Source organism: Dama dama, chromosome 14 (assembly GCF_033118175.1).
Source record: "Dama dama isolate Ldn47 chromosome 14, ASM3311817v1, whole genome shotgun sequence".
Classification (NCBI taxonomy): domain Eukaryota; kingdom Metazoa; phylum Chordata; class Mammalia; order Artiodactyla; family Cervidae; genus Dama; species Dama dama.
Window position 1 is genome coordinate 41,898,433 of NC_083694.1, and position 22,807 is coordinate 41,921,239.

General features: G+C 39.6%; 1 protein-coding gene across 5 annotated transcripts in view; it reads left to right on the forward strand.

Annotated features, from left to right (window-relative positions):
- RERE (arginine-glutamic acid dipeptide repeats) overlaps positions 1-22,807 on the forward strand; it is a 408,498-nt gene that overhangs the window by 141,962 nt on the left and 243,729 nt on the right. For all 5 annotated transcript variants that reach the window (XM_061160480.1, XM_061160484.1, XM_061160483.1 and 2 more), the window contains exon 2: positions 5,953-6,421. In XM_061160480.1, the coding sequence (XP_061016463.1) occupies positions 6,097-6,421 (325 nt within the window). In that variant the 5' untranslated portion in view covers positions 5,953-6,096. The remainder of the gene's footprint in view (positions 1-5,952; positions 6,422-22,807) is intronic.

Here is a 22,807-nt window from a genome sequence, read left to right on the forward strand (position 1 = left end):
GGGGTACCTTTGAGACATCCCAGAGGAGACTTCAGGTGGGCAGTTTTCACAGACACCTGCCTCTGCAGAAGTTTGGTAGGCATGTTCATTTGTGGATTGCCTGTGTGGACGTGATACCTGAGTGCTGACGGACACAATGAGATGGACTGGGATAAAGTGGAGGATGAGAAAAGAGGGCTCTGCACAGTGCCTAGAGAACTACTCCAGGAATGGTAGGTCCAGTACTGGAGGTGGAGGAACAGTGGAACAGACTCCAGGAGATGACTGTGCCGGGAATGCCCGAAGACAAGAGCCTTTCCGGAAGGAGGTGGTGTGATTAACCCTGTCAGAGGATGCCTGATGGTCACATGATGAGAAGGATGAAAACTCTAGTGGATTTGATGTAGAGAGGAGATTGAGTCAATAGGAGTTGTTCCAGTGACTATTATACTGTAGTCATGCTCCTTGTCAGTCAGTGGAGAAGGGATACAAGTTAACAGCAGGTGCCAGTGGTGGGTCAGTGAGGGCCATTTTACAGGCAGGGTGGGAAACAGTGAGGGGCTGGACTTTGGGTGGGTCTGGGAGCTTCCTGGAGTTGGGCAGCAGGAATCCAGAGGCCCTAAGAGTGAGTAGAGATTAGGCCAACAAAGGGGAAGGGTCAGCTGGAGCATTCGAGAAGGGTGAGGTGGGCTGGAGAGGAGCAGGGGTGTCAGGACAGGAAGGCCTCTGTGCTCTTTGAAAAGGAATGGTGGGCACTTAGCTGTTCATTATGTGGTGAATTGTATGGTGTGTGAATTATAGCTCAATAAAGCTATTTTTTAAAAAGAACTAGTGGAGGGTCAGATGCTTGGCTGGCTGCATTGGAGGATGAATTGGAAGGAAGGAAAAAACAAAATTTTGTAGTCACAGAGACCAGTTAGAAGGCAGTTGTAGTTATCTGTGTGAAAGATGGTGATGGCTTGAAATAGGCACTTTCTGCGTCAGTTGGAGCAGTGGATGAATTACAGTTATTCAGGAGGTGATTGGTAGACCCTGAGAGCTGAACAAAATGCCTAGTGCATGGTTGGTTGGGTATTTGACAAACGTTAGCATTTGTTGCTGTGGTTGAATGAGGAAGAATTAATTGGATTCACTAACTGCATTTGGTGTGAGGGTCAAGTGTCCTCCTGAGTCTGGCTTGAGCAGCTGAAATGAGTAGAACCCAGGGATCGGGCACTCAGGTGGGACAAGCAAGTTTTCAGTGCTAAGTGGGTTTCACATGATCCAAAAAGAGATATTTTAGAATTCTTTACTTCACTTGTGGTCAGTTTTACATGATTTATTTCTTAATCATGTAATAGAATCCACCCTCCTCCCTTGTAGGAAATAAATTCTTGAGGGTAAGGGTGATGTTTGGCTATATGTTTATATGTTGCATAGTACACATATGATTGGGTATTATCTGATGTAGTCGAGAATAAGTCATGACTGACCTAGGTATATACTATTGATAGTTTACATTTATAAAGCATTTTGCAATCAAGTGTATTTTCTGTGTATGCATATAGTTAATTCTCACAGCAGCTCTGTGAATAGCTAGTTATTATTCCTTGTTGTTGTTTTTTAGTCGCTAAGTCATGTCTGACTCTTTTGTGACCCCATGGACTGTAATCCACCAGGCTCCTCTGTCCATGGGATTTCCCAGGCAAGAATACTGGAGTGGGTTGCTATTTCCTTCTCCAGGGAATCTTCCTGACTCAGGTCTCCTGCACTGCAGGCAGATTCTGTACCACTGAGCCACCTGGGAAGCCCAGTTATTATCCCAGCCTTACAACAGTGAAGCTGACTCAGAGAGAGAGAGCGATTTCCCCAAGGCAGTAGCCCTGGCAGTGCCAAAGCATGAACCTTTGCTTCTCAGTCCACTGTGCTTGCAATTCTACCAAGGGGCCAAACCTCCTGGGACCGCTGAAATAGTGACAAGAAGTGGTTTCCTTAAATGAGATTTGGGCCCTGAGCATGATTGAAATTTGAGTACTTTATCCAGATTGCTTCTGGTAAGTAGTGTAAGGTGTTTGTATGTGGTTGTTGGCTTCATTTTGAAGAGGCAAACGATGTTTGTGTAGAGGTTTATTTAAGTAACCTGAAACAATGAAGAATAGTTCTGTATCACTGACTGTTGAATGAATGCCTTTAACACTGATTAGATTACACTGAAACTAAGCCAGCCTACCAAATTTTATCAGTTAAGATAAAATCAAGTGCAATCTGATGAATCTGGAAACTAGTGAGAGGACTATACACTTATTTTTATTAAAAAATCAGTCCTCTTTCTCATGTCACTCCAACCCCTCTGGCTTCCTGAGTTTTGGACGTACCTGAATCACTCCAGCCTCTGGACATTTGCAGTTGCTTCCTCTCTGCTGCAGTGGTCTCCGTATCTCCTCTGTACTCTTAACTCAGGACAAAGCTGCCTCGCTGACCATTGTTTAAAATTGCAGTCCTCTTATACTCCCTTGTTCCCATTGGACTCCCTACGTAAACTCTTTTAGTATAGTAGATATACATATATGTTTGTGTATATGTTTGTATCTTTCTCCACTTCCTGGAACATCAGGTCCACAGGCCAGGGATGTTTGTATGTGGTTCTCAGCTATTTTCCCCACACGTGGACACATAACTAGCACACTGGGCATTCAACACACTAGCATCGTGGGCATTCAGTTGACATTTGTTCAGTGAATAGATGAAGATTGTTTTGAACCTAAAATGTCTTTTAGATTAGAGTTCTCCTTTTGTTAACTGTTAAACTGTCTTTTGCTGTATTTCCTGTTGAACTGGGTTGAGTAATGGATCAACTTGATATTTTCAATATTTTCTTCTTTCTTACTGGGGAAGAGTACCTTCTGTTTGGGTGGGAGAGATTAAAATGAGTTTGTTTCCTAAACGTGTCTGTGCTAATTATCAGCAAGGATATACATAGGAAAAGTTGGCCTCTGTGAAGATATAGATTGTAACCTGAGCAGTAGGTTGACATCAGGTCAGGTGGGTTCACCTAGGCGAGGGCGCTTCAGACTCCACTACAGATGCTCTCTTCTTAGTTCCCCTTCTGTAGCCTGAAAAGTGGGGGGGTGACTCCTGTTTGGTTCACATCACTGAATAGTAGACAGAATCCAGTGAGATCATGGCAGGGACCTGCTTCGTGAACCCCTTGCTGTTATACAAAGACTCTATAGTGTTACCTACCGAGTAGAACATTTCTAGTGTCCTGAGATGACAGTTACCTTTCTCAGTGCCACTGGATCCCTTACCTCAGATGTTGCATTGTTGTTGCATGTTGGTCATTTTATAAGTGAGGCTCAGAAAAATGATGATTACTGTGGTAAATGCAGAGGGAAAAAAAAATCCCCACTGTGCTATATTTCAGAGACAAATGTGAACAGAAGTTGAATTGACTTTAGCTTTGGATTATCAGTATTCTTAGTTGTCTGAAAGTTAGACACACACACACACACACACACACACACACACAGGGTTTCATTTTGTGGATGCTTTATCTACCGATTACTGATTTTTTTCTTGCTAACTCTTAGCAGAAACAACTCAAAGTTTTTTGTAAGTAGAAGTACACTATATGATTTTGTAGGGAGTTATGTTGAATGTACAATTTGGACTTACCACTTTTTTTTTTTTTTCTGTTTCTTTTAAGTGCTGAAATAATATTTTTACACAGTTTTCTGGAGCAGTTATCTTGTTAACCCTGGGGAAATGATGTTTTCTTGAACTTCCCTGAAGTATGTCTGTCCTGAACTGAATCTGAGAGTCTTTCAGCCTAAACTTGTTGTTCTTTTTAGACTCTCAGGAGACCTTGGTATGTTTTCAATGTCAAAGAGAAATGTTTTAACAACCATGTTAGCTGATGGTTTTCTTTCTTGCATGATTGGCTTGTTCGGGCTCTAAACTTAAGCCCAGTGGAGAAAGTAATATGTCTCTTTGTGTATTTTCAATTGCTAACACTAGCTGCCTCCAGGGACTTGGGGGTTTATTACTGTCTGCTTAGCAGATGATTCATTGAAGCAGAACTTTTGCAGGCAGTAGAATAATTTTTCATTTTCTGGAAATATGTTTAGAAAATTGAAATCCTATCTGAGAGTGCATTTCCTCTGTAGAAGGAAGCAATTTAGGTTTGTGCTCCATACTTTCACACTTCTGACTTTGCTTATAGATTGTTGGCATTATTGCTCCTTCATGGGTCTCTCTCCCAAAGGTGGTTGTTAACTTATTTTTTTTTTCCCCCTGAATGCCTAAGGATATTTGAAGTGCTAATGGGAAGGTCTCTTCTGGTATCAAGTTTGACCTAAGAGGTTTGGAGAGAGTACATGATAATGTTTACGGCTTTGGCATGACCAAAGAGCATTTTCTCTGCATTTGAGCATGTAATTACAAACTGACTTGTTTGTTGTTGTCTGAGTAAAGAGGACAGTCTTTTGTTTGTTTGCATGTAATATTCCTATCTGGCCTGAGTAGCACAAGCAACAGATGGTTCTCCTGTTGACCAGTTGTCTTTTTGCATTGGAGCATCGAGGGATGGGACCATGGGCTGTTCCTTGTGGTATCTTTACTTCTGAGGCACATAGACAATGTTTGGTACAAACTTGAACAAGTGAGATGAGATGTTGGGGAAGATGATAAAAGATTGCAAAAGAAAAATTACTGGTTATTATGACTGTTCCAAAACTGACTTGTAAATAAAATTTAAAAACTTAAAATTTTTAATAAGAATTGGGTTGGAGTGTGGGGTTCACTCTTCTCATTATATTAGTGTTCAAACTTTCCTTTGGGCTTTAGTTTTAGAGAGACATTTAGGGAGACTATTAATAGGGGATATTTGGAAGAATGTATAAACCACCTAATAATCGCTAAAGATGAAAGGTTGTTTTGGGAACCTGTTTGTTTTGTGAAGACAGAGATAATATATCTCTAAGAAACCATTTTTCTTGGAAAATAACTAGAATAATAGACTTAGAAGATGCAGAAAATTGTAATTGAAGGCACAGGAATCTTGCTTTGAGGTTGCTACTTTTGAGTCAATTCTTATGTTTATTCTTGAGAGAAGCTTTGGAAATTTGGAAAAGTGACTAGAAAGAGTCTTCAGAAGACAGTGCACTGTGAGACATCCTAAGACATTTTCCAGGGCTATCCAGATTACTTACGTGTTTTTCCAGGTGGAAATAATTTTTACTATAGTAGGTTCTTTCCCTTTTAAATTAATATTGTGGGTCACAAAACTCCTTTTGTATTTTTGTTGTTCAGTTGCTCAGTTGTGTCCAACTCTTCACGACCCCATGGACTTCAGCATACCAGGCTTCCCTGTCCTTCACTATCTCCCAAAGTTTATTCAAATTCATGTCCATTGAGTCGGTGATAGGGTCTAACCATCTCTAACCATCTCATCTGCCCATGCCTTCTTCTTTTGCCTTCAGTCTTCAGTCTTTCCCAGTGATTTGGTTTTCCCCATCAGGTGGCCAAAGTATTGGAGCTTCAGCGTCCATTCTTCCAAAGTGACTATTCAGAGTTATTTCCTTTAGGATTGACTGGTTTGATCTCCTTGAAGTCCAAGGGACTCTCAAGAGTCTTCTCCAGCACCACAATGATTGTACCCCTTATATGTTGTTTACTGGGATACACTTTACTTTTTCATTTTAAAAGGAAAAAACAGTTTGTATACAGAAAGCATCATTTGTCCTTATGCATTCAGATATTTTTCATTATTAGTGTGATAGAAAATCCCAAACCATATGCTAACTGAGGCCAGCAACTGTTTATGTTTAAATTTTGTATCCCTTGTCCTAACTTTTTTCCTGTGGCCAGTAAGAAGTTTTCAGTGCTAAAGCGTGAGTAAGGAAGAGAATCATTGAACAAAATATTATTTTTGGAAAGGAAATATGGGAAAATGTTACAGGAAAACCAATTTCACTCTCTCTTTTTTTCTCCTAGCATTTTTGAAACGTTGGGGTTGTTGGAGTGGTTGGATTTTCCCTGGAATTGAGTGAGAAATTCAGAAGACTGAAGCCCAGGCTTACTGTCTACCTTTCACGGAGGCCCAGCCGTGAGAGGACAGAAGAAGGCACGTGGCGAATCATGACAGCTGACAAAGACAAAGACAAAGACAAAGAGAAGGACCGGGACCGAGATCGGGACCGGGAGAGAGAGAAGCGAGACAAAGTGCGTGAGAGTGAGAACTCAAGGCCCCGCAGGAGCTGTACCCTGGAAGGAGGAGCCAAAAATTACGCCGAGAGTGATCACAGCGAAGACGAGGACAATGACAACAACAGTGCCACCACAGAGGAGTCCACGAAGAAGAACAAAAAGAAGCCCCCGAAAAAAAAATCTCGTTACGAAAGGACAGACACCGGCGAGATAACATCATACATCACGGAGGACGATGTCGTCTATAGACCAGGAGGTGAGGTGCCTTTGGGTCTTTACGGTGTCTATGGTTGAGAAACGGTGTCAGCCTGTGGTTGCTGGTGGACGTGGAACCCAGAAGAGTGGGTAGTGGTCTGGGGCAGAAAAACTCTAGGTAGTCAACAGCTCCAGGCTTCAGTCCGCTGGTGTGCTGGCTCTTTCCTGTGCCCACCTCTGGGCCTGCCCGTGAGGCTATCCTTCTGTCCGTGTCTTCTGCTGCTCATTCTCACACTTCACCGTCTGCCCAGAAATTTGCCTCTTTTCACGTCCTCCTTTGCCTTTTGTCTTCAGCACAGATTAGACTGTGGAGAGGCCCTGCAGAGTGGCGTACACAGTGGGACAAGTCAGCCTTCAAGTTTAGGGGAACAGGTCGTTTTACATTGGCTACAGGAATGACCAGAAGCTAGATAGGCGTTTTTAGTGGCCTTCAGACCAAGGTTTATGCCTCCTGATGATATCCTTTTGCATAGAATTAAGCTTCAGGGCCTCTAATCAATTATAATAGATGAAGCCAACTAACCTGCTTTGTTTTCCAGGAAAGGGACTGTGTCCACTCAGTATATTGAGGTTATTTGTAGCAACTGTTCAGAGAGAGACAGACCCAGCTTGCAGATAAGATGTAGGGAAGCAGGTGGTTCAGAACCTGTTGAACACCAGCAATGCCCTCCTTTTTAATTTGATACATTGTGTATATTCGGGTACTTTCCTTACAGAAGTCAGTTTAAAAAAAAAAAAACTGGCTGAAATCAGTTCCTTTGAATGACATGAGTTGCATGAGATGTAATTAACAGGTTAGAAGCCTCCCAGTTTGATGTTTTTCTAGGAGCTGGAGATTAAAGAGAGTATGTCATTAACCTGGTACAGTTATTTTGCTGAGCTGTACTGTAGCTGTGCTGAACTTCATATAAAGTACTTGATTTTTTTCCCCATATAGAAATTAGTTTTGAATTTTGAAAAATAATGTTTTCAAACTTACATAGATTAGCTTGTATTCACTATACTTTTTGGCTTATGATTAATTGAGAAGATATTTATGTGATACAAAGTTATCAAAATTGAAGTTTCTGGGGGAAATTAAAGCTCTCTTGTGGAGATTTGGTAGTGTGTAGGTTACCGTACTGTCAGGGTCTTTGATTCACCCTTAACATGTTGGACAGTCAAAATGTCTTAGCCACCGAGGAACATATATCAGTATAGACCAACCGCACAGTGATTGCTACAGACCTGTGTACTTCTAGATCATGAGAAAGGGACAGAATGCATTAGCTTCTTTAGATATAGGTTACAGGATGATACCTTAAAAATAAGGGACAATCTCATTTGTTATTGTGTCAGAAGGCTGGCTGTCTTGTGCAGAATTGAGGGCCAGCCTTTCTCAGTGGAGAGTTACTCTTTTTTTCTTTTTTTCCCAAAACGCTTCTCCAAAACACTTGTAGCCCAAAATATATGGGAAGTGCTGCATGTACTGTCCCTTATGTGAGACTGTCATAATTCATGATTTGGAGAAGCACTGCAATTAAGGAAACGTCTTTAACATAAAAAAAAAACCAACAACCAAAAACCTGCCATTTCCCCAATTTGTGGGGCTGTGGCATCCTGTTTCAGCTGAATATCTCCTTAAGAAAAATCATTTTTGAGAAAAACAAGCTTGTGAACTGTGCACATTCATATTGCGTATTCTACAGGATGGTGGGAAATCTTTTCTTCTTGATGTTTAGAAGACTGTGTGGAGGGAAGTTGGTAATGGCTTATTTTCAAAACAGTAGGTTCTTGTTTTGGAGAGGATCTGTGTACTTAAGGGAGGCAGACATTGTTTCAGTAAATCTGAGGGCCTTTATGAAATGTGAAAAAGATATACAGCCTCTCTGGAAGCTGTTATAAAGGACTGAAAACAACAAAAATGGTTTGAAAATTTTCTGTGGTGCTCTAGCAGAACCACTTGCTGGGAGACACCCCTGTGCCTGGCCTGGGGTTTGCATACTGCCAGGTCCATAGATGTTTGCCTCTTTGGTAAGGAGACGGTCTTTGACCTTCTCAGTGGTTTTGTTTCATTTGGGGTTATTATGCATTTGAAGGTGAATGATTTCTACCAATAGCTTCTTTCTCAGTGGAAGATGTTAAAATATTGCTTCTTTAGGTGTACCCACACTGAAGAATTGGAAGGTAGGTTACTGTGATTAGATTCCCAGGTGGAACTGTTTTTTTTTTTCCTCCTTCTCCTTTTCTTTGTCTTTTTTCTCTCTGGTCTTTGTCTTTCTTGGTGCAGAGTACTACAGTAACATCTTCTGTTGGAGATGAAAACCCTTACATACACCCAACTGCAGAGATTCTCTTTCGTTAGTTGTATCTTAAGGGTTTCAGTAGGGACTTTATGGGGCATCATAAGGGATTCTTCAGTGTATCATTAGTTTTTGAGTGGTAGACCTTTTATGGGCTTACCTGGTGGCTCAGTGGTAAAGAATCTGCCTGCAGTGCAGAAGTTGCAGGAGACATGGGTTCGATTCCTGGGTCAGGAAAGTCCTCTGGAGGATGAAATGGCATCCCACTACAGTATTCTTGCCTGGAGAATTTCATGGACAGAGGACCCTGGCAAACTCCAGTCCATGGGGTTGAAAAGAGTTAGACACAACTGAGCACAGTGTCTTTTCAGACCTTTTATGCTCATTTGAAATCACAGATAAATTTTTTCATTTTCTGAATTGGTTTCAATACTCAGATTAAGTCTAAATTACAAATACCTCCCAAAATGTCATTAAGAATGAACCTAGCAGCGAGCAATAACATGAGGATAAAAATAGACTGTTATGTAATATACATGCTTGTCCTTGGGAGATAGTCCTATGTTCATACAGTTCGGTCTGAGAAGAGTGAGGTTTTATTGAGGAAATGAGCACTTAGAATTTGTTGTAGCTAAGGTTTAATCTCATGCTTGGTTACAACCAGTTCTTTTTGATCCTGCTCCTCATCTCTGCAGCTTTATATTGATCTTAGAAGCAAAGCATGATGGACTTTTAGTTACACTGTTCACGTTACCTCCTGCCTCAGGGTCTTTGCACCTGCTGATGCCTCAGGTTAGTCACACCCCCCAACCCCCAACCCGACACACAGACACACTGAACTACTACCCTGCCTTTAGTACTCCATTCCAGTGCCGTCACCTTCCTCCCACGCTCCAACTATCCAGATTTCCTTAATAGGTACAGTCCCGGAGTCATGTATCTTTCCTTCTTGCACTTGTAACAGTAATAATTTTCTGTTTATTTCTGTTACTATTTTAAGATGTCTCTCTCCTCCATAAAGGCACCTGCTCTGTTTTTACTTATCATTGAATTCCTGAGATCTACAAGAAGAGTGTACACGTAGCTTGTATTCCATAATGCTTGTTTTTTGTTGTTTGTCTTGGCCTCACTGCATGGCTTGTGGGATCCCAGTTTCCCAACCATGGGCTGAATCCGGGGCCTTGGCAGTGACAGCATGGAGTCCTAACCACTGGACCACCAGGGAAGTCCAGTACTTGATGCATAAATAAGTTTCTGAAATTTTTATTCAAAAATATATTGACTGATGATGTCACAGAATAATGCTTTTGGAAGTCCATTTTGAATAATTTATTTCCCAGTGAATGATTTAACAGGCTTGTTATAAAAACCAAAATCAAAACCTTGTGGAGCTCTGTGTATACTTTGCATCTGTGTCTAATCTAACTTCTGTGTTGTCCATCAGCCATTACTCTACTTCAGAGATGACTGTCACGGTGACAAATTGATTTTTTACACAGCTGTGTGCAGTCAGATTTCTCTTATGGGCCTTTTCAGCATAGAGTATTGGTTTCTAAAGTTTGCTGTGAGTGGCATATAAATTTCTTTCTGCTTTTTTCTTCCTTCTTTTCCCTTGCTTTATTGAGATATAACTGATACATGACATTAAGTTAAAGAAAATGTGTAGTTACACAGGGAACTTAATTCAGTCAGGAGGGAAACTGCCATTTGTCACAACATGGATGAACCTGAGTTCATTATGTTAAGTGAAAAAGTAAAGAGAAATACCACACGATCTCTCTAACTTGTGGGATCTGAAAAAACCAAACTCAGAAACAGAGAACAGATCAGTGGTTGTCACACGTGGGGAGGTGGGGGATAAGGAATCAGGGAGGTGGGTGAAGGCAGTCAAAGGGTACAAATTTCCAGTTATAAGATGAATAAATTCTGGGGATGTAATGTACAGCATGTGATGGGAGTTAAAAATACTGCTATGTGTATTTGAAACTTGCTAGGTAAATAGATTAAGTTCACATCACACACACACACACACACACACACACACAATTCTCTAGGCCACACACACACACGAGCATGTGCACAAAATTAGTGATTTTATATATATATATATATATATATATATCTCAAAATGATTATACCACAGTGAGGTTAGTTAGTATAGTCATCATGACACATTGTTACAATTTTGTACTTACTTAGAAAAAAAAGTTAAAGCATGGAACTTTAAAAAATGTATAGTTTCCCTTTGGTTCAGATTTCTGTTTAAAGAGGGGAAGGGAGTTACCACCTTTTTAGCAAATGATATGTCCTACCATTTCGCTCCTGATTCTTCACTGAGTGGTTGATCTCTGACCAGTTAAGAGGCTGAATTCGGTTTTAAAGTCTTGCTTTTCTGAATAATTGAAAGCTTATCTTCTGCAGTCACTCAGACAGATATTCCTTCTCAAAGTAAAACTAAAGAAAACCCTGGCATTTGGTGTTCCAGGACATACATTTTTTGGAGAAAATAAAAGCTCATTTTATCTGCAGCTTTTTATCCATGTCTTCTATCTGTAGAAGAATTTTAGGTGAAATTGACATGAAAATGAAAGTGTCTTCTTGAGGCATTCTTATTTGGGAGGGAGTATGAGTTTTTCTGATGATTACAAGAATATTTTTTGCGTTGCAAGAATATTTTTTGTGTCAGAAGAAACATGAATCCTGGTATAAAGGCACCTTTAGGGTTGATAATGATTTGACTTGTGTGACAAGATAATTTGTACGTAATAAACCTAATATTAATCTGCTTAAATCCAAAAAGTGGATCCTTTTTGCTAGTCGGACAGAGTCCAAAACCTTCACACGGCACACTGGACTGTGATAAGATTGCCTGTCTGTGCATCCTGTCGTCTAAAGACGACATCCATGTGTCGTCTTTAGATACTTTTTGAGAGGAAAGAAACATAGGCAGTGTGTGAGTTTACAAGGGCTGTCATGATATAGAAGTACCACAAGCTGAGTAGCTTAAACAGCTGAACAACAGAAATGAATTGGCTCACAGTTTTATAGGCTACAAGTTCAAGGTAAAGGCGCTGGTAGGTTTGGTGCTTCCGTTGAAGGTACTGGAAAAGGATCTATCTGTTCCATGCCTCTCCTAGCTTCTGAGAGTTCCTTGACTTGTCTGAGCAGAGCTTCAGTCTTTACATGGCATCTCTTTGTGTGCCTGGTTTTGGGTCTCACCAAATTTATCCTTTTTCTAAAGACACAAATCATTGAATTAGAGCCCCACCTCATTCTAATTAAAAGTGATCACATCTGCAGTGATCATTTTTTTCAAGAAGGTCAGTCACATTTTGAGGCACTGAAGGTTAGGACTCGAATGTATAAATTTGGGGAAGATGCAGTTCAATACATAACAGTCAGGAAGAGTGTTGTTGATAGGAAGACTCAGGTTTGAGTGACCTGAGTCTTAATGACCACTTCATCCCTCCTTAGTTGTGTGTCCTTGCAACACCTGTGAAAGTGTATTTATTTTTAATCACGTTTTAGTATACTTTTAGTTGTGGATCACATTAATTTTTTTTCTTTCTGTTTCTATTGAAATTTTACTGTGCTTTTTCCTAAGCCTCAAGAAATGATTGCCTTTTAGTATTTATTAGGAAGTTATTAAAATCCTGCATATGTACAGGAAATAATTTTAGCACATAAAAAGTTATGACTTTATGAGGGTGGAAGAAACAAGAGAAACTTCTTAAGTTATTCTAACCAAAAGAATGGGAAGTGGTAGAAATTTGGGGACTAGTTCACCATACCTTTTTCTATTTTGTAAGGAAAGGAAGGGTCTGTCTTTGAATATAGTGAAACGTATACCCCATAGCTTGCTGGAGTGTTTGGTGTCAGCCACAGGTCGGCAGCCTGTTAGAAATGCAGTCTCAGGTTCCACTCTGGATCTACTCAGTCAGCAATTTTGTTTTCATAAGATTCCCAGGTGTTTTAAATACACATTAAAATTTGAGAATCATTGATGTAGACCAGTTTTTCCCTGTCTTTTTCAAGTTAGCTCACAGATGGAAAATGAGTGCATTGCCTTGAGGGTTAAGAGGCCCAGCATCCCAGCACTCTCACAGCAGACTGGAGTTTAGGCAGATCTAAAAAGGGGAGACATCTACTTCTGACTAAATATACTAAAGCCTTTGACTTGATCACAATAAAATGTGGAAAATTCTGAAAGAGATGAGAATACCAAACCACCTTACCTGCCTCCTGTGAAACCTGTATGCAGAACAAGAAGCAACAGAACTAGACATGGAACAACAGACTGATTCCAAATTGGGAAAGGAGTTCATCGAGGATGTGTATTGACACGCTGCTTATTTAACCTATATACAGAGTACATCATGCAAAATGCCATCCTGGGTGAAGCACAAGCTGAAATCAAGATTGCTGGGAGAAGTACCAATAACCTCAGATATATGAGCTTGAGTACAAATTGTCAGTTGTGAGGGAGAGAGGGAGCTGTAACCGTGGATGGTTACACCATTATAACCATGGATGACCACTGTTTTTAAAGCACCTGCTCCTTTCCAATGCTGGACTTGCTTTACATGTGTTGTTTCTGTTCCTTAAAATCTCTGCACAAATGAGTTATCGTTCTCCTATAGTATCTGTGGAGAAACAGGCCACACAGCTGGTTTGTAAGTCCACATGGGCCTGGGAGAATTAGTTAAAGCCCAGAATGGATTGACCTTTGATGCGTTTGAACTGTGGTGTTGGAGAAGACTCTTGAGAGTCCCTTGGACTTCGAGGAGATCCAACCAGTCCATCCTAAAGGAAATCAGTCCTGAATGTCATTGGAAGGACTGATGTTGAAGCTGAAACCCCAGTACTTTGGCCACCTGATACGAAGAGCTGACTCGTTTGAAGAGACCCTGATGCTGGGAAAGATTGAAGGCAGGAGGAGAAGGGGATGACAGAGGATGAGATGGTTGGATGGCATCACCGACTCAATGGGCATGAGTTTGAGTAAACTCTGGGAGTTGGTGATGGACAGGGAAGCCTGGCGTGCAGTCCATAGGGTTGCAGAGTCGGACACGACTGAGCAATTGAACTGAACCAAACTTGCAAAAATTACTGAAGATAATGAAAATGAGAAACGCAGTTATGCTGAAACATAAAGAAGGGATAGGCCTATTTCTTAGAAAATGCAAATGAAATAATTAATCTGCTACTTTTCTTTCTCTTACTCCTGAAGTCAGTACATCTTGCCTGCTTCTGAAAATTGTTTCTCTCTTGCTAGGTGTATATAAGGATTAATTGTTGCAAGTGTAGATGGTTAACAAGTATGAGAAGTATGTTGAGCAGGGTGAGGTAAGGTGTTGCAGAATATTTAGGATAAATTTTGATTACTGAATTTGAAACCTTAACTCAGCAACTGAAAGGGAAAATACATGGTTTATGTGATCTAATAAATGTAGTGTATTGTATTCATTAAGTTTGTTTGTTTTTTTTTGTTGTTGGAAACTTGAGAACATCGGCCACATCTCACATGAACTCACAGACTGGGTGCACACCTGTCTGGATCGAGAGCAGTTCGGATTTTGGGTCAGCAGAAACTCCTGACCATTCCATCTAGGTGCTACCCCCAGAATAGTGTCCTTCAGCACTTTCATGTCTTGCTGTCACTCAGCTCCAGTCACAGTCTCAGAAGAGTAGGTTGGTTGGTGGAACTTGAATTTCATGTCTGTGTCTTGTATAAAAGAAAGACAGATATCTTGATTTATCTCTCCCCCTAAACTCCACCTGTTGGGGCTATGGTAATTTCCCTCAGTGGAATACAGGAGTGGTGGGGGCATAGATGAGAGAGGTCCCCATGTACCACTTCATCAGGAGACTGTCACTGTGGCTCCAGATTCAGGGAGAACTTCTAACGACATATGGATATTTATAAATAGTTTGTTTTGCTGTGCATGTGCTGGGTAAATAGAGGAACAGTGTCAGCACAGTGTGGAATTTGTGCTGGTTCATATGCAACTTTCTAGGCAAGAGGTGTGTGAATAGAGGGACTGGGATTAGAGTGTGCAATTACATGGTATAATATAGGTTACATTTGAGCAGAAAAGGAAAAAGTAGGTGAGAATTTAAACCTTCAATTTTGCTGTTGCCCTGGTGAGAGCCCTTTTGTTTCTTTCTAAAGTGCAATGAGTAAGTGATGCCTGACCTGGGGCTCCGTCTCCAGAGAGGTGCCCCCACTTTCCGTGCCTGCTCTGCTTGCCTGCACAGAAGCCACAGGTTAACCTGCACTGTTTTGGTACCTTTGAATCAGCACCTGTTGTTTTAATGTATTTTAAATATTCCCTAAGACATTCTTCAGCCACTCTGGGTCCCTGCTTGGACGATGCTATGTTATTTCTTACTGATTATGCTTACTGATTAAGCATACTGAGGATATGCTTACTGATTAAAAAAAAAATCTGAATTTAGAATCGCAAAAGTTTGAGTAAGCTGCTCCTTACTTACCCTGTATTTTATTTTTAATATACATTTTTTAGTGAAATATAAGATTTCCCCAGATACACACACACACACACACACACACACACACAGTGGTATTCCTGAAGTGTCTACATGACAAGCAGTGAACCACAATGTATCCTTAACCCATATATTCCAAAAGAAATAGAAATGTTTTGTATGTGGCCATTTTTTTTGATGAAAATCACCCTTACTCATGGCAGGTATGTGTTAAATGTTAATCCCTTGAAGGCATTTTTATGAGCAGTTAATCATCAAACTCCAAGATCTAGCTTCCTGGTCATCTGTTCACCTCGATTTCTTGGGTCCCAGTTGTAGTCTGAATCCAGAAATGCTTTGACACCTCCTCCCCACAGGACTTCCCCTCTGGGGTCTCTCTCTCCCCGTCTCACAGTCCCTTTACCCCTAAATATTTCATACCTGGTTAAATACCACCATTCTCATTTCTCTTGTCTTTTCCTTGCTGGTCCACTCCAGAAGGACATGAGTCTTTTTTCCTTTTAGCTCATTGATATACCCCAGTCTGGGACATTCTAGGCATTCTGTCATTTGTTCCTTAGACACTTAACAGCGTAAGCAGGGTGATGACTCCACATGTGCTCACGCTGTGTTTCATGGACAGCCTCTTGAGTAACATTGTCTTAGCTGTACTGCCTTTAGGAGGTGGGCAGTAAACACTTGTACAGAATCGTTGATGTCAGGACTTTCTTGAGAGGGGTCCTGAGCTATTGAGAAAGTTTACTTTGGGTTAAAAAATTGGCATTCAGTTGGTTAAAAGTTATAAATTAGAAGACATGGCTCTATTTTTTTAAAAAGTTCAGCTTATAAAACTTATCCCTTTTATAAATTAAATTTTAACAGTTAATTTTAAGAGATTTTTGAATTGTGATTGGTCTTGTTTATAGTTAATAGTTTCAACATTGAGTTGCTTGTTAAGTAAAATAAATTCAATATTTGATTTCTGTTGTTGAGGCTTTTAATACAAACCTTTAAAGTACTTAACGCTTCTTATAAATGAAATTAATCATGAAATACGAATGAAGTGGACCTAAAAAGGTGCCTTAGATATTTCAGGGTTGTGCGTAAACTCACCTAGGTTTCTGAATCAGTTTCTTACAAAGAAGCAGTGCAGGGCAGTCTAGTTTTACCATGGGAGAGGCAGGCTTTGGCAAGGGACAACCTCTGTACCTTTGTTTCTTCACCACTAAAATGGAGATTCAAGTACCCACCTCAAGAGCCGTAATGGGAATTACATGAGTATACCCACACATACACACGGGGCTTCTTTAGAAAGGGCAAGCATATATTGCTTTGGCCAAAAGTTTGTTTGGGTTTCCTGTAAGATCTTATGCAATTAAATGGCCCTAGGTGGTGTGTTTTTTTTTTTTTTTAATTGTAATTTCAAGAATATTGTTCCAAGCCACATTCTTTCAACTATAAAAAGAGTAAAAATATCAAGTCCTGATTTCTTATTAACTTCCAAAATGTTAATATAGTTTTGATTCTCTTAAATCTTTCTTTAAATAATTCTAAATCTTCTCAGGGACAGAAGATGCATATCAATTTAAGGAGATAATTACCACCAAATTGAGGTTACTTAATTTTTAATCCTCCTAGGTTGAAAAGATAGTACCTACTAATGGAAGACATTTATAGTCACTAAGTCTCCATCTTCAAAACTGTAAAAGGAGATGGCTTCTTATCTCACATAATCTAATTCTTTGACTATTCATAAAAGCATGCAATTCTTTTATGGATGACTGCCTGACTTTTTAAAAAATTTACTTTGAAAAATTTCGCTTTTCGTTGTAAAAGCTGTTAAACATGACAGGACCCTAAGATATGTGTGCTTCCCCTCCAAAGATGAGGGACTTTGATCCCAATTAGGATCTCATGTTCTCTTTTCTTAGGACTCTGTTAACCTCGTGGATATTTAAAATGTTCACAGAAATGTTTGCCTGCTGGTGGTGATGAGTGCTCATGAAGTTATTTGTGACACAAGAGTGGGCTCAGTCAGAAACTTTCCTAGCAAGCTGCTTTGCTTGTGGAAAAGCTCAGAAAATAGTGAAGTGTGGAAGCTACATGGAACTTCTGGCGAAGGTTATTTTGAGAGGGGACATTACTCTGCTCTCAAACACCTCTGCTCTGAGGTTAATGTGGCTACCATTGAGCTTAAGCTCTGGCTGTTCAGGGCTCCTTTTGGATGGATCGGTCACAGTGCAGTCCCAGGTCTGTGTACTTGTGTGTCTGAATCCAAATTGGACTTGCTTCCAATTGGTTTGTTTGCCATGGTTGATAGAGAGCTTTTATTTTGGTGGAAATGGTTACCAAGTTTAGTTATTGCTCCTTCAGACCCTCTCTGAGTGTTGTGGTAAACACAGAAAGCCTTTTTGCGGGAGATGGGGAGGGGGGGCCGTGTATCAGTTGAATCTTCATCTTTCTAGTTCATTTAAAGCATGTTTATTTAAAAAAATTTTTTTTTTGATGTGGACTATTTTTAAAGTCTTTTTATTGAACATGTTACAATATTGCTTCTGTTTTATGTTTTGGTTTTTTGACTGTGAGACCTGTGGGATCTTAGTTTCCCAACCAGGGAATTGAACCCACATCCCCTGCATTGGAAGGCAAAGTCTTAACCACTGGATGGCCAGGGAACTCCCTTTAAAGCTTTCATATGAAGGTAAATAAAAGGGAGTAGGATGCAGGGCTTATCAAGAATGCCTTTGAACTGAGTATTTTTTTTTAATTTATTTTTAATTGGAGAATAATTGCTTTACAGTGTTGTATTGGTTTCCGCCACGCATTACAGTATGTTCACAGTATGAATCAGCCATAGGTGTAATCAATATTTTGATGAAGAGACTTACAAACACCCTCTTTTTTTAAATTAATGGTGTGTCACTTGCCTGTTTGTGCCCTGTTCATGCGTCAGAGGGCAGGCATATCTGTTCAACTTTCATTTCCCTGTTGTTCTGTTAGGTTCGCAACATGGTTTTCACAAAAGAAGAGATATAAGAAAACTGATAAAGGAGAAATGAATGTTAAAGAAGTTCAAAAAGAATAGATCACCTGGATATTAGAAGGCAGATGGATTTCATGCCCTGTTCCAAGTGATCCAGGCTGAATTCAGTCCATTTGGAAGGAGTGCGCCAGTCAGTTGATAGCGTTGTTCTTGGGTGCAGATGTAGGGATGTTTGCCATTTCTGATCTAGATTCATAAAATGAGCTGAGTTTTCAGCCCAGATGGAAAATGTGACAAGAAACTTAGAGAGGCAGTGCTAGAGGCACTCTCTTATCCTCACAGGCGTTGCCTGAAAGATGGTTTTGTTATTTTCAGGTCAGAATGCTTGATACTAACCACTGGAAGAATTCTCAAGCATTTTATAGCAGGAGGTTTTTGAGCATCAGTTCAGTTCAGTCACTCAGTCGTGTCCAACTCTTTGCGACCCCATGAACTGCAGAATGCCAGTCCTCCCTGTCCATCACCAACTCCTGGATTCTACCCAAACTCATGTCCACTGAGTCAGTGATACCATCCAGCCATCTCATCCTCTGTCTTGCCCTTCTCCTCTTGCCCTCAATCTTTCCTAAGATCAGGGTCTCTCCAAATGAGTCAGCTCTTCACATCAGGTGGCCAAAGTATTGGAGTGTTAGCTTCAACATCAGTCCTTCCGATGAACACCCAGGACTGATCTCCTTTAAGATGGACTGGTTGGATCTCCTTGCAGTCCAAGGGACTCTCAAGAATCTTCTCCAGCACCACAGTTCTGAGCATATGTGTCATTAATAAATAAGAGACGTTTTGCAAGATAGTCTTCTGTGGGGTAAATTTTACATTGTCAGCTGAGCTGCTTAACTTGTTTAGCGAGCATTTCTGGAGCAGTGGTCGGCAGACTCTATCTGTAAAGGGCCAGAGAGTAAGTATTTTCAAACTCGCTGTAGGCTGCACAGTCTCTGTTACTAGTACTGAGCTGCCCTTGTGGCATGAAAGCAGTAACGGCTAAGGTATAAGTGAATGAGCTGGCTTTTCCAATACAGCTGTATTTATATACACTGAAATTTGAATTTCATGTAATTTTCTCAGGTCAAAAAATATTCTTTTTGTTTCCTCTCCAACCATTAAAAAATGTAAAATCCATTCTTTGCTTGTGGGCCTTACAAAAACAGGCTGTGGGTCAGATTTGACCTGTAGGCCATGGTGGCGACCTTGGTGCTGACCTGTGTGGATTTCCTGCCTTGGCCTCTGGTTCTGCCTGTTTCTATAATCCTTAAAATTCTTCCCTCACCTGCTGTTTTATGCTACATTAAAAAGCATTATTTACTTTCACTTATCCAGTTAAATTAAAAAATAATTTTTACTTGTCTGTATTGTTGAAACCATTTAGGTATTAAATTTGAACTTTTTGTATTTCCTGTCAAACTCTGCAAGTCATGAAATGATGCCTTAGAAATAAGCTGTTTGTTGGGATGGTGGCATTTTGAAACTGTGTTTGTTTCTTTTTTTTTTTTTAAAGTATGTAGGTATCCTCTGTAAAGAATCTAAATAGAAACTGAATGAGAAAAAGAAAGCCAGTTAGTTAAGATGTTATCATTATATTCTGGCACAGACCACGACTATCTTCAGAGGTGTTGTGTTGTTACCTCGAAGCTGTGTCTGTGTGTTGGGGAGTCTTGGTCACTGGTCCAGTGTAAAGCAAGCTAAGAGCTTTGTGGTGACTTCTGTTCCAAAGGACCCTAGAAAAACTGGATAACTCAGCAGTGTAGGGAGAGATCCATTTGGAGGCGGGGGTTCTTTTGTTTGAATCTCCAAGCTGGATATTAGAATCAGCCTGGTGGACTAAGACGAATAGAGCCCCAATCACAGTGGAGCAAGATTTATATTTACCTGGAGTCTAATTGGACTGAGATTTCCTGCAGTTCTGTTAAAATCCTCTGCCCTTTTGCTTAGTGAGCAAGTGTTTGAACTCTTAAGCTCTGGAGGTTTAGCTTTTCCTGGCTCAATTAATTGTTAAATGTTCCCTTTATTATAATTATACTTTGATGCCTTGCTTTGTGGTAGCTGAGGAAATTGCTGAAAAAGTTGTTTAATCTGTTATACTCTATCAGTTTTGTAAAACGCTCTTTTTAAAAGGAAACAATTTTGATTTGAAGTGGCATGGTGGTATTTGGGTTGGATAACATCATTTAAATAGAAATGCAGGAATTTGGCTTCATTCTTGACAGAGATTGGCTTGTATTTGACTTTGACCCATGTGTTTGTCATGTTTCCAGATATTGCCTTCTATTTATTCTGACAGCTTCACCAGCTGAGAAAACCAGACTTTCCACAATTAAAAATAATGTCTGTGAATTTAAAGAGGAAGCAGTATATTGTTCTTGGAATCACTTTAAAATGTGTGTGTGTAAAATGATTTCTTTCCCTTTTGCAAAAGGTTTAAATATCTCGGAATAGATACTTGGGTGCCTGAATTTTGATTTGGAGCTGAGTACCGTAAATATCAGGAAAAAAAAATTACAGGCTTTTCTTTTCTGTTTCTTAATACTCTTGTGTTAGTATACACTTCAGAATGGGTTTTAAGGAGCACAAAATAGATGGAGGAAGATCTTAAGTCACCTTTTTTTTTTTTTTTTTTAAGTTAATGCTTAAAATGCGTGGAAATGGATAAACTTCCAAAGTCACTTTACTGAGTCTATTAAATTCATACACAGTGACTCTCTATCATTATGTTTGTGTTAACTATCCAGTACCTTTAAATCTTTTTCATTATTTCATTAAATATATACTCAAACTGGCTAGGTAGCAGCATGCTATATGTTACATATGAAGTATATTCCACCATTTGTTCACTCATTTAACCCTTAAATTTTATTTTCTCACATACCTCTAAATTTTCTTATTCATCTGCTTTTTCAGGGAATGCCTTTTTCAATGATGTCCAGTGTGATAATGTGTAAGTGTAATGTGTAAAAGTGTAAACCAAACTGTAAAAGGCACAGATAGGGTTGTTTTTTGTTCTGTTGGAAGGCTGTAGATGTTCTGCTTTTTTTCTGTGCTTGACAGATGGTGTGCTGTCACTTTAGACTGATCAGTAGAGATGCGGTGAAAATACGGTTTTGGGGGGCATTAGATTGTGGCTGTAAGTTCCTTTTAAAAAGGAGAAATGGATTGAGTTTATAATACATGCTTTTTTTTTTTTTAATACATGCTTTTAATATTATTTTAGTATGTTGCTTTTCATCATTCTTGGCTTTTACATTAACATTTTAATCTGTGAAGCTATGCATAGCTGTTCACTCTGGAGCAGGCCATTATTATCATTAGGGGTGTTTAGTTCTTAGACTTTACTTGTCCTGAACATCCCTTTGGTGCTAGTATTATAAAACATAGGTACTGTACAGTTACCAAATTGAATGAGGGAATGTTAATACTTTGTATAATTATAATTTTTTCTCTTCAGTAGAGGGAAAGAAAAGATCACAAAAAGTCACACTTGATATGTTGCATTTTTATATTGTCAGGAACAGTTGAACTGAAAAGTAGTGATTTATGATTTAATTACCTCTGTTCACACCTGAAGTTTTCAAGTTTGTATCTGAGAATTAACTCTGGCAGCACTTAGACTTGGGGAAATTATGTTCCTTCCTTATAAGGAATTTTGTGCCTTATATTTCCAGTTGGGCAATGGAGACCTGATTTCCAGTTTGCTCTCTGTACAGGCAAGAAAGGCATTTTGAGGAAGAAAAAACCTGGGCTAGCCTTCAGGCTCATAAGCTAGAATGCTTTCAGAGTCTGCCACAACTATCCGAAAAATACATGTTTGGAATCACTGAGAGCAGTCTTTTTAAAAATTGCATTTGGCATTCAGGTCAGGATTGGTGGAGGCTAGTTGTTGTAGCGACCATCAGTTTTGTCATGTGTTTTACTTCTGTTATCTCCCAGCTGCCAGGAATATCAGTGCTGTGGCACTGATACAGATTTTCAGCTCTCTTTTCAGCATCATTTCCATTACTCAACTTCTGTAATGATTAGAGGGACTCCATTTGTATGTTTTCTCCTTGGAATTTACCTGCTGCTTTTCGCCTTTGCCCCATGAATGCATTTATAATATTTGGTTATAGGTCTGTCTTTTTATTTCTCCCCAATATTTTCCTTCCTGCATTTTTTCCCCTTGGTTTTGACAAATAAATAATACTTTTTTTTTTTTTAAGGGGAAAAATTGAAATTCAGATAAGTAAAAGTAAAGCCGCTAAATCGTTAATATATTTTTGTATGGTCACTTTCTTTAATAAGTGTGTGTAGGATTATGCTATTCACTATTTTGCAGTAATGCTTTCTAACTTAACATGTCTTGAGCTTATTGCCATGTCAGGAATTATCAGTCATTGTTGTTTCTCATTGAAACTGGAATTCTTAACCTGAGGTCCATGACCTAGGTGACTGTGAATAGAATTCAGGAAAACTGTGAACTTGAGTGGGTAAACAAATTGTATCTTTATTTTCCCTAATTTATTGCATTTAAAATGACCTTTAGCATTCATTTCAATTATGAAGGTAGGCAGTAAACCATAGTAATATTTGCAGTACCTGTTATACC